This window comes from Barbus barbus (genome assembly GCF_936440315.1).
Source record: "Barbus barbus genome assembly, chromosome: 3".
Taxonomy (NCBI): Eukaryota; Metazoa; Chordata; class Actinopteri; order Cypriniformes; family Cyprinidae; genus Barbus; species Barbus barbus.
Window position 1 is genome coordinate 4,238,477 of NC_136731.1, and position 12,806 is coordinate 4,251,282.

Sequence of the window (12,806 nt, forward strand, 5' to 3'; positions counted from 1 at the left end):
GCATGCATTTAATAATTTGAATTAAAATTATAATTTGTACTCAATACGTTATTATTGCGTACTGTTTTATAATGTACTACAATACTGAGGTGCAGATAATTGCCACTATTTGCAATAAGTAGTATAAATAGCAGAAAATCTTGCTATTTTAACATAGTGAAAATATAATCTATAGCTATTTGCACTTAGTGTAAATAGCATATCGTTAAAAAACACTGCTATTTTCACTTAGTGTAAGTAGCATCTATCACTAACATCCCACCCCCACCAGAGGATGATGACGATGGAGAAGCTGGAGACGCCAGCCCCCCTAGCAACATCAATCCATGTGAGCCTTCAGACAACACTTTGCCAACCTACACTTTGGGTACACATAATTATTACAAAGGTTTTAATACACACAAGTGTTTGTTTTTCAGGACATTTTATTTGTCACTCTTGGCGAAACACAGGTATATTCTAAATCTGTAAATGTTAGAAAGCCATGGAAATATTCCATGTTTTTGTCAGAAGTGCACGAGCCTTCTGCTTTGAGATTCTCTGCTAAACTTCACAGACTTTATTGAACGAGCACCGCCACGCTCATGCATGCCAAACAGACCTGCAATGAAATAGGAGCGCAACAACTGACTAAAATATAAATTTTACTGAAATATTTGTAGTTAATAAACAATAAATGTGACATGTAGAATTTTAAACCTACAAGTAAGTGTATTTGTATGATAGCACTAACTGTAAAGTGACTGTAATGGGGTAATCAAAACAGCCTTTTTACTCAATTAGTCTGTGCTTTTTTATTATTTTAATTTTTAGTTTAGTAAATTTAACTTCTGCTTTAAAAGCGTTATTTTTATATTGCAATGTTACAATCTTAGAATGTAATGTGATTTTAACATAATATATGCCTATGGTTACATATTTGTTTAATCCAAATACAAAAGCGTAGAAAATACCGAGATATATACCGTATACCGCAAATCAGTGAAGAAATACCGAGATATGATTTTTTGCTCATATCGCCCAGCCCTACTGCAGATGTCAGTATATTGTCCAAGATCCCAGTAACATCGCTAGTACTGTGTGCACCTTTATGAAGTTAAAGATTTCCCTTACATTGCAAGTGAATTTATTAAATATGATTCAAATGATAATCCAATTAAAAGTAATATTCAAATACAAATGTGACCCTGGACCACAAACCCAGTCATAAGGGTCAATTTTCTGAAATTGAGATGTATATATCATCTGAAAGCTAAATGAATAAGCTTTGCATTGATGTGTGGTTTGTTAGGGTCGGACAATATTTGGCTGAGATACAACTATTTGAAAATCTGGAATCTGAGGGTGCAAAAAAATCAAATTTTTGAGAAAATCACCTTTAAAGTTGTTCAAATGAAGTTCTTTGCAATGCATATTACTAATCAAAAATCAAGTTTTGATATATTTACAGTGAGGAAATTTACCAAATTTCTTCATGGAACATGATCTTTACTTAATATCCTAATGATTTTTGGCATAAAAAAAGAGAAATCAATAATTTTGACCCATACAATGTATTTTTGGCTATTGCTACAAATATACCCCAGCGACTTAAGACTGGTTTTGTGGTCCAGGGTCATAAATATTAATTCAAATAGTAGCACGATGCGATTGCAGACATGTTTTCATCCCTGTGTGTAGGAAAAGAGATTTACAGGATTGTTTGTAAGCAGATTCACCAATACTCATCAGAATGAATAACAGAAAACATCATTAAATCATCTAGACTTTCAAATATCTGGCCTTTAATTGTGTTCAGAATCACTGTCAATCAAACACCAGCTTTACAGCAAATGTGCACACACACACACAAAAGCATATACAGTTGATTCAAGTATACGGTTTCACACCATATGCTACACTTCGCAGGACCAGATGTACAAGATATCTTTTCAACCCTGGAAAACACGGGAGATGTTACTGACTATGACACTGTAGTGACCGCTTTGAACTCCTATTTCATGGCCCAAGTCGATGCAGCATTCACCCGCCAAGTTGACTATAAACAAGAGATGATACAACAATTTGCTACTCACATGCGGCAAGCTGCCAAAGACTGGGTATCAAGCAGACACAAGTAACCAGGTTCTTCGCAAATATACATCAGATTACATCTGTCGGAAATTATTAGAGGAAGATCAGAGTCTTAGTAGAACTGAGTGAGAGAATTGAAGAGCAGATGTCAGTCATGTCGCTGAAACCTGATACGGTGCAGCTAACCGAGTCAAAGACAGACAAAAATGAGAAAGGATATAAAGGATAGGCCAGAAACAGACCTGCAGAGAAAAAAAAGATGAAACAGTGGATAGGAAATGTTACAGATGTGGACACAAAGATCATTTAGGCCAAACTTGTCTTCTGTCTCATTGAGTTTTTCACTGAATTGTACACATTTTCTGTTTTGCTAGTTTCCGTGTGGCAGTGATTGCAAGTTGAACAGCCACTGCATGTCTGAATCCTTTGCTCTCAGCTTCCTTTATGGTGCTCTCTTTCTCCTCAAGGGTCACCATCTCCAGTGCTCTGCGTACATCTGATCCTTTTACATGTGGATGCATAAGAAGCTCTGCCATGAATGAGTCAGAAAAAGATTTCTTAGCCTCACGTCGTGACTGCTCTGCTAAACGCCAGTATATTTTCTGCCATTCTGATTGTTTGAACTGCTTTTGTTTCTCATCGAGTTTCTGCTTCTGAATCTCCTGAATGCATTTCTCTGCTTCCTCAAACATCTCATTTGAAAAGTGGCCATTTTCTGCCACCATTGTCTCAACTTTACCGATCAGGTCTTTGAACTGTGGGAAACTGGCAGACTCGTTCTCCAGACAGAAGACTCGGTTTCCACAACTCTCTACAAGTTCTTTAAGAGCTGGATCACCTTCTTCTATATATTGCTCAATGGTTTGCTTTTTCTTCTGTAACTGTTTTTTATGAGTGAAGACGATCATGGAATATTTTTCCATATGTTCTCCAAACACTTCTTTAAGTTTCTTTATTGTATTTTTCTCCTCCTCAGTGAATCGACCCACTGTAATCACAATGAGAAAACCATGTGGTCCTGGACAAGTGAATGTCATGCATTTCCCTATTTCAGTTTTAATCTGATCTTCACTGAGTTTAGTATCATAAAGTCCAGGTGTGTCAAACACTGATATTTCTCTACCAAACCTCACTGTAGTTTCTGACTGACACTGTTTGGTCTGAGAGGTTGAGCTGGCTGAAGATTCAAACACGTTTCTGCCGATGATGGTGTTTCCAGTGGCACTTTTCCCAGCTCCGGTTTTTCCAAGCAGAACCAGCCTGATCTGCTCTTTCTTCTCAGGAATTACATCAGTCTCATCTTGATCTTCAGCTGGAGATTCTCCTGAAACTACAACAGTAAAGATCAGTGAGTCAACATATAAGCTACTTACACTTGGTGAACAAATTGCCATATGTTTGTGTTTTTGAAGTCATTTATAATGGCGGCATGCAAAAGACACTTACAAATGGCATCAGGAACTTCCATACTTGATCTTCTCATTTGTTTCATGATAAATTTCCCTCCATTCTCCACCATCATTCTTTCAATCTTGCGCAGTAGTTCTTGTTTCTGATCGTCTGATTTACTTCTGTTATTGAAACAGTGCAATTTTCCCTTGCATTCTGTCACTAATTGCTGGAGATTCTCATGATCTTTGCGTTTTAGGTGTTCATCAATGTTCTCATCGTCCTCCAGTTCATCTCCATGTGTGAAAAGTACCATCATGTATTTCTGAACTTCAGGACCAAATAAACACTTAATATAATACAGAATCTCTTCCTCATTTTGCACAGGTTCCTCTAGAGGAACGGTGAGCAGAACTGCACTGAGACCTGCTGAACATCGAGAGACCAGCTGCTTTTTTATCATCTTCTGCTGCTCTTTATTCAGATCTGGATCCAGTAGATCTGGACAATCAATCACAGCAATCTGCTTCCCACCGATCTGAGTTTCTTCCTCATAAACTTCAGCTTTATGTTTCTTCTTATGTTTTTTGGCTTTAATCTGTTTTTTTCCCAGTATGGTGTTTCCAGATGAGCTTTTCCCAGAACCCTTCCTGCCCATCAGAAGAATCCGGATCACTTGATCATCTGGACTGGAGCTGATCGCTGACATCTCTGAAAGAGACAGGATATATGGAGTGTAATATGTCAAACTAATTTCTTAATCTTAAATCAGAGTTAAACTGATTAAATAATTAAAAAATGTATTTGTTGTTAATGATGCCTTAATTATTTAGTGAGATGTCAACATAAATTAAACATTACTACAGTCTCAACATTTTTATTAAACAAAAACCAGATCTGTGAAATTACACAGATTTCTGTAGCAGTTCTTGTCTCACTTGCACGGAAAAACTGATTTCAAATATTAAAGGGTACCTATTATGCTAAATTCAGTTTACATGGAGTTTGAACATAAATATGTATCACCCTACAAGATAAAAATCCACCTGCTCCTTTTTTTTTTTTAAGATTTATTTTTTGGCATTTTTTGCAACAGGACAGATCAGAATTGACAGGAAGTGAAGTGGGAGAGAGAGGGGGGTGGGATCAGGAAAGGGCCTCGAGTCGGGATTCGAACACGGGACGTCCATAGCACAAGGCACTGTATTGTGTCAGTGCGCTGCCCAGTAGGTTATCGGCACTGACCACCTGCTCCTTTTTTTTTTAACCCCCATTAATCATAAGCAGTGTCTAAAACACTGTATCACAGACATGTTGCCGGACACAGCTGTATTAGCATAGATTCCACCCTGTGTGAGTTGTACACAGTCCGCTATTGTCTCGAAGCCATAGCATCTGTAGTGACCAGAATGGCTGTTTCTCAATTCCAAGAACTCAAAGAACAAACTTGTGTTCTCAGTCTTGCCAGGCTGCCTTGAAAGAACAAATTTAGAAGGACACAAGGAAATAGACTTGGACTTGCTGATGACGAATCTGAGCATATAAAAACTTTGGCCTGTCCTGTCTTTTCCACCCACATTGCCAACATTTCCACTGTATAACCCCCCTAATTTATTAGATGTTCTTCTATTGATTTCTATTCCTTTATCTGTTATCACCACCCCCCAATCCTCTTATTTCTGTCTCTGGGTTCTTAGCACCATCGGTATAAATCTGGATATATTCATTATATTTGTCCACTACCCAATTATTAAACACTCTTTTTTTTAACACAAACCAGTCTACCTCAGGCCAACCTATCTTCCATGGAGCAATCTCTGGATAAACTGCTGTGTAATTTATCCTCAAATTAAACACTTCTAATTCTTTAGCTGTATCATTTCCAATCCAACCAAAACTCTCCTTTAATTTTTACTGCTTTAATACTGCTTTAGTGGGATGTGAATTATTATGCCCTTGTAAACCAGCCAAATAGTTTGCCATCAACTGCTTCCTTCTTAACTCTACTGGCAGTTCTTCCATTTCTACCTGAATGGCTGACGCTGGTTTTATTTTGAAAGTGCCACAACATATTCTCAAACCTGTGCCTGGACTGTAGAGAGCTTTAGCTGCTGATCCAAATACTCTGCTACCATAAACTACAACTGATCGTATAAGTGCCACATATATTCTTTTCAGTGATAATCTACTTGCAACACATTTTCTTCCCCTCAGACATCTCATTATATTTATTACCTTTTTGCTAATAAATATAATGCTGTATGCTAAACCTGTTCTGCTTGTTTTTCTGGCAGTCAGGCGGCAGCAGCTTAAAGGTGTGGTCGGTGTTACTGTGAAAACTGAATTTGTTTTCCTTGAGTCCGAAGGATATCACTTTTGTATTTGGTGTAAAACACCATCATTCGTCTGTGATTGTTTTTTTTTTTGAAAGACCTTTAAGACTAAGAACACATAATTGTATGAAGGTTACATGATGAAGCAAATAAAGCAAAAACTGAAACTTGGCAACAGAAACATACAGTCTTTAAATCTATGTGAATATATTTCTTACTTTCAGATGCATAAGGCTCCTCCGCCATCTATTTTGAATGAGACACCAGACAGATCACAAGAATAATGCTTCAAGCAAGTACAAAACATTAATAAATCACACTCTTTAAATGGACCGTGTTAAGAACAGCAGCTGTTGAGTTTAGCTTTACTTCCACTTTGGAATTGCTCCTCCCCTTTTTTTTACCTGTTCTTCCTTATACCTGTTTGAGGAGGAGCCTGCATTCAAACAGAGAACAAACATGATCAGAGCCTGACAAATGAACAGCATGAGATGAACACATAATGAAAATGCAATTACTTGATCATCTGTTTAATATATTTCAATTTACATCAGATTTCGCTGTTAAAGGGGTGATGAACTGAGAAACCAAAATTCCCTTGATCTTTTGACTTATAAGAGGTCATTGCTCTTATCATGCCCTAAATATAAATCATCTCCAGGCTAAATTAATAAACGTATGGTGTATGGTGGTTTTCAAAATTGCCTAATGACAACATTTTTCATGCTCTCCTCCAAATTGACATTAAGAACTGTATTAAAACTATTTAAATCATTACAACTCTCAGAGCATTTTAGCATGGTGATGGACATGACAATGATAATGTATTAGGTCTTGGTGGAACAGATCTGCCGTGAGTATTTAAGACATACTGCACAAATAGCATATAAAATAACCCGTAGCAAATCTATACAGGTGGAGCTGGGGAAGGTGGAGGGTTTCAGAGAAACTCTGAAAGCACGCTGCAGGAATCTCAAGTGAATGGTAGACAGCCATATAAATCCAAGGCATTTATTCCAGAAAGCGGGTTTTGATGGAAACTCTGCTAACCCCAGAGAAGAGAAACTCAGGGTTTTTGGTTCCAGAAAAAGACAAAACTAAACCTCTTGTAAGTTACCATAGTAACTTACCTAACCTAACCCTACCTAACCTAACCTAACCTGGTTGGGAGTTTCTTTCGGTCTCCTCCCCCTTTTTAAAGTGAAAGCGATGTTTAAATAATTCATTAATTTATTCATGTTGCAAAAATGCTTTAATTGCTGAGATTTTTTCCTCATTTTAAGTAACCAATAAATATCTAAAAATTCTTAAATCGAGATGCATTTTCAATATAAAAAATATAATACAATATTTACTAAATCAAGGAAACCAAGATGGCGCAGCTGATGGCAGCTATTGTGCGTTGCTCTTCAGTGTTTGTACTGTTGTACTGTTTTTGTTTGTTTTTCCTGTTTTTTGATTTTCAGATACGATCAGTTTTACCAGGGATGACCTACTGAACATTCGGCAGAACACACCACAAAATCTTTTACTGGATTTTTACTATTCGGATGTTTTGCTGGACATTGTAGTTGGCGGAGCCGTAGCTCTGGTCAAACGCTACAGCAGGCGTGAAGCTTCGTCAGCGCGGATTTCGAATGGAGTTGCCTAACATCCATCTGGCGAATCTCCGCTCTCTACCCAACAAAACAGACGAACTCATTCTGCTCTCCCGGACAAACAAGGATTTTTCTAACTCTGCTGCTCTGTGTTTCATGGAAACCTGGCTAAATGGCGACATACCGGACAGCGCGATTCATCTGCCTAATTACCAGCTGATCAGAGCAGATCGGGACACAGAATCAACGGGGAAATCGCGCGGCGGTGGGACGTGCTTTACATCAATGAGAGGTGGTGTACAGATGTAACTGTGTTAAAGAAGATGTGCTGTTCAGATCTAGAAACTCTCTTCATTAACTGCAAGCCGTTCTATTCGCCGCGGGAGTTCTGCTCGTTCATTCTCGTGAGTGTCTACATTCCACCGCAAGCGCACGTGAGCACAGCTTTACAGAAACTCGCTGATATGATCACAGAGAGTGAGCAACAACACCCGGACTCTGTTTTAATCATTCTCGGGGACTTTAATAAAGCAAATCTCTCCCGTGAACTGCCAAAATACAGACAGCACATCACATGTCCCACCAGAGACAGTAATATATTGGATCACTGTTACACAACAATAAAGGACGCATATCACTCGGTTCCACGAGCAGATTTAGGACTCTCTGATCACTGTTTGGCTCATCTTATTCCATCCTACAGGCAGAAACTTAAATCTGCAAAGCCTGTATTAAGATCTGTTAAAAGATGGACTAACGAAACAGAGCAGGATTTACAAGCCTGTTTCGACCTGACTGATTGGTCTGTTTTTGAAGCTGCTGCCACCGATCTGGGCGAGCTCACAGAGACTGTAACATCTTATATCAGTTTCTGTGAGGATATGTGCATTCCTAACAGGACTCATCTAATCTACAACAATGACAAACCATTGTTCACTGCAAAACTCAGACAGCTCCGTCAGACTAAAGAATATGCTTACAGAAAGGGGGATAAAGTCTTGTACAAACAGGCCAAATACACACTGGAAAAGGAGATCAGAGTGGCAAAAAGGAATTATTCTGACAAGCTCAGGAAAAAATTATCTTCCAGTGATCCTGCTTCAGTGTGGAAAGGAATGAAGGATATCACCAGTAACAAGTCACCATCCCTCAGCGCTCTGGAGAATCAACACCTGGCAGACGACTTGAATGAGTTTTATTGTCGTTTTGAAAAATCACCCCACACCCCCCATGAACACCTCTCCACACAACCATTAACACCTCCAGCAACCCCCCTCTCCCCCACACCTACAATTCAAATCAGCGAAGAAGATGTGTGCCAGGTCTTCAGGAAGAACAAAAGAAGGAAAGCACCTGGTCCAGATGGTGTGTCACCAGCCTGCCTAAAAACCTGTACTGATCAGCTGGCCCCAATCTTCACACAGATCTTTAATAGATCACTGGAGCTGTGTGAAGTCCCCTCATGCTTCAAACGCTCCACCATCCTCCCCGTTCCAAAGAAATCCAAAATTACTGGACTTAATGACTATAGACCTGTGGCTCTAACGTCTGTAGCCATGAAATCATTTGAAAGACTGGTTTTGGCTTATCTGAAGGACATCACTGGACCTCCTGCAGTTTGCCTACAGAGCAAACGGGTCTGTGGATGATGCTGTCAACATGGGACTGCACTTCATCCTGCAGCATCTCGACAGACCAGGGACTTATGTGAGGATCCTGTTTGTGGACTTCAGCTCCGCTTTTAACACCATAATCACGGAAACCCTTCAGAATAAACTAAGCTCTCCGTCTGTCAGTGGATCAACAGCTTCCTGACAGATAGGCAGCAGTTAGTAAAGCTTGGTAAATCCACATTCAGCACTCGTACCATCAGCACTGGAGCTCCTCAGGGCCGCGTTCTCTCCCCACTGCTCTTCTCCCTCTACACCAACGACTGCACCTCTAAAGACCCCTCTGTCAAGCTCCTGAAGTTTGCAGAAGACACCACATAGATTGGCCTTATCCAGGACGGCGAAAAGTCTGCTTACAGACAGGAGGTTAAGGAGCGGTCTGTCTGGTGCAGTCTTAACAACCTGGAGCTTAACGCGCTCAAAACTGTGGAGATGATTGTGGACTTCAGGAGAAACCCCCCTGCTCTCCCCCCACTCACCATCATGAACAGCACTGTGACTGCAGTGGAGTCATTCAGATTCCTGGGCACCACCATCTCCCAGGACCTGAAGTGGGACATTCACATTGACTCCATTGTCAGGAAGGCCCAGCAGAGGTTGTACTTTCTTCGCGAGCTGAGGAAGTTCAGCCTGCCACAGGAGCTGCTGAAACAGTTCTACTCTGCCATCATTGAATCCATCCTCTGCATTTCAATAACTGTCTGGTTCAGCTCAGCTACCAAATCTGACCTCAGAAGACTACAGAGGGTAATCCGGACTGCTGAGCGAATCACTGGTACAACCCTCCCCACTCTCCAAGAACTGTACTCATCCAGAGTGAGGAAAAGGGCTGGTAAAATCACTCTGGACCCCTCACATCCAGCACACTCCCTCTTTGAACTGTTACCATCTTGTCGACGCTACAGAGCACTGTGCACCAGAACGACCAGACACAGGAACAGTTTCTTCCCTCAGGCAATCCATCTCATGAACACTCAACAATAAACGTGCAACACACAACTATAATACATTATCCATTCACCACACTCACTTATTTTATTTTTATTTTCTCATTTCTAATTTGCACATACTTGACCTGTACATACATAGTTGTCTATATTATATATTGTGTTTTTGCTGTTTTGTACATTGCCTATTTGGATATTAGTATATTATTCTTTTATTATCTGTGTCCTGTCTTGTTGCTGTCTTTCTGTTGCACTGTGGAGCTTCTGTCACTACAACAAATTCCTTGTATGTGTAAACATACTTGGCCAATAAAGCTCATTCTGATTCTTTCTTCTGAAACAAGTAAAATGATCTGCCAGTGGGGTAATAAAAATTATCTAACAATACTACAGAGGGTAGTATTTAACAATGCAAATGGAAACAAGATTTTTTCTGACCGCGCCACTTTAATTTTCATCATGCAGACACTGTAAATGTGACAAAAATGGCATGGGATCCTGTCAGTGAGGAGGCTGCATTAATTTGTAGGGAGTTATTTGATTTTGCCATATCCACAAGCATATTTATTTGAGGAGTACCACTTTTAAATGATGTTCACTTTCACTTGATAACATCTTGCTGCGATCTCTGGAAGTAACCTAGTAATTAGAATTTCCTTTAGGATTTCCAGTGTGGTTGAATGCATTGATGACACACATATTCCAATCATCGCACCTTCCCAAATTAATCTGATTACTAATGGAAGGATAGCAGATGGAAGAGTAGTGCGAGATATCTATCCTGTAATCACCACCACAGCTGTTAAATAAATACAAATTATTCACAATTAATTTGTCATGTTTATTTACTACAAATAAAAGAGCAACACTTATTATTTTCCCTGTTGGATTTTAATATTGGCATTGTGGCCATCTCATCTTAATCTGTCAGTGATGCTGGTGCAGGTTCTCCCCCCATTTTACTAGTCTCTGGGCTCTAGCTGTTGGCTGAATAGCAGTCAAATGTTAATTTCATTACCCTAATTAAGAAATGTAGCATGTTGGATTAGAGAACATTTAATTAGCCAATGTGAAAAGAGCATTAGACTATGTTGAAAAAGCCACTGCACACTGAAATAGACAATGAATGATATTTATTGAATATGTTTTTGAAGCCATGTAGGCTAGCCTACACCCATGAACCTTTTACACTTGAAGATTTACCTGGCTGAATTATGTTTTTATGTTTAATTTTTATCTTCTACAACATTTTTTTTGCCCGTGGGATACCATTAAAATGAAGATTTTATAATGTTAATATTATATAATTTTTTTATTAAATGATGGTAAATGTTAAACGTCAAATGAATTACTTTTGTTATTATCATTGTATCCTTAAAATGCTTCTCGCACACCACATATCCACACAGTTTTTTTTGTTTTGTTTTCAGTGAGAGGTCTGCTCTTCTGATATTGTGTTAAAAACTCATAAGTGTATTTAATTTCCTTGTTTTAGACACAATCTCCACCTTGCTGTAAATAAGGCATTAGAGTTAAACAGGAGGGTCTCCACAGCGCTGTGGAGTGTTCAAGTGTTCAAAAAAAACTCTCTGCCTTCACAAGATTACCAAAACTTTCATGACAGCTGGCCAAAAAGCAGTCAGATCTGTCCTCTCCAAACCACAAACTCATTCATGATGAACCCACTCGTTGAAATTCTTTATACGATATGGTGGAACGTTTCTTGGAGCAGCAGGTTGCTGTGCTGGCTGAAGACAGGAAAAAATGGTATCTAATGCCAAAAGACTTGGATATTTAAGTTTTAAAAACTATTAAAAGGAGTTCTTGAGCCACTCTAGGGGTGTGCGATATGATTTTTGAGTGTGAACTTTTAAAATGTCTTCGCAATCTGCTTCTGAACAAATATCGTAGTATTGTGCTGCAGCGCACATTCTATCAGCTGCAGTTCTGGCGCTGCTGTATCAATTTAGCTGTACAACGACACATACATTCACATCAGTGTAAACAGCAATAGAGTTACTCACTGGACACTGCACTTATTTGCAGTCACAAAAGTGCATTATGTTTATGTGCTTTAAAGTCTTGCCAGTTAAAAATTTCATTCACGTGCTGTTATAACATTCACTTTTTCTGAGCACGCACACATAAAGCGTGCACATACTAAAAGCCTGTCAAACAACACCTGATTACTAAGTTATCTTTTGCATTTGATCGCGCGAATACCCTCAAAGACACACAAGGTTTACATATAAACAGCTTTTTAGGTCTAAAATGAAGGTAAACATTTGAGAAAAACGGATGCATTAAAAGGCTTAAAGGGTTAGTTCACCCAAAATGAAAATTCTGTCATTAATTACTCAACCTCATGTCGTTCCAAACCTGTAAGATCTTCATTCATGTTCGGAACACAAATTAAGATATTTTTGATGAAATCCGAGAGCTCTCAGACCCTCCATAGACAGCAACGCAACTCAAATTTTCCCAGGCCCAGAAACGTAGTAAATACATTGCTTATACAGCCCATGTGACATCAGTGGTTCAACTTCAGTTCTGCGACGCCACGAAAAAAAAACATTTTGATCAAAGAAAACAAAAGTAACAATTTACTCAGCCATTCTTCTCCCCCGAGTTACGTTGTCCGACATTTTGGAGAGTATCACAATGCATATGCATGCTTTCGTCTAAGTGCAAACAATGCTTATTACGTAGCTTCCGTTCACGCGTGCAAATTCCCTCCAAATGTAAACGCTGATTATGTCAAATACATTCTTGGGTACTGTCCAAAATGGTGGAACA

The 12,806-nt window shown here is 39.1% G+C and overlaps 1 protein-coding gene across 1 annotated transcript; it reads right to left on the reverse strand.

The window, feature by feature from the left end:
* Positions 1–811: 811 nt before the first annotated feature.
* Positions 812–6,185, reverse strand: LOC306854459 (GTPase IMAP family member 8-like). Its single transcript, XM_079392485.1, has 3 exons — positions 6,014–6,185; positions 3,520–4,173; positions 812–3,403 (listed from the first exon to the last, which is right to left on the reverse strand). The coding sequence occupies exons 1-3, from the start codon at positions 6,039–6,041 to the stop codon at positions 2,415–2,417; spliced, it is 1,671 nt and encodes a 556-aa protein (XP_079248611.1). The 5' UTR covers positions 6,042–6,185; the 3' UTR covers positions 812–2,414.
* Positions 6,186–12,806: the final 6,621 nt, after the last annotated feature.

Coding starts and splice junctions, on each gene's coding strand:
- LOC306854459 (XM_079392485.1), bottom strand. CDS start 6,041: ATGGCGGAGGAGCCTTATGCATCTGAAA. Junction 4,174..6,013: donor GGAGCCTTATGCATCTGAAA/GTAAGAAATATA, acceptor TGTCTCTTTCAG/AGATGTCAGCGATCAGCTCC. Junction 3,404..3,519: donor GGAAGTTCCTGATGCCATTT/GTAAGTGTCTTT, acceptor TTACTGTTGTAG/TTTCAGGAGAATCTCCAGCT.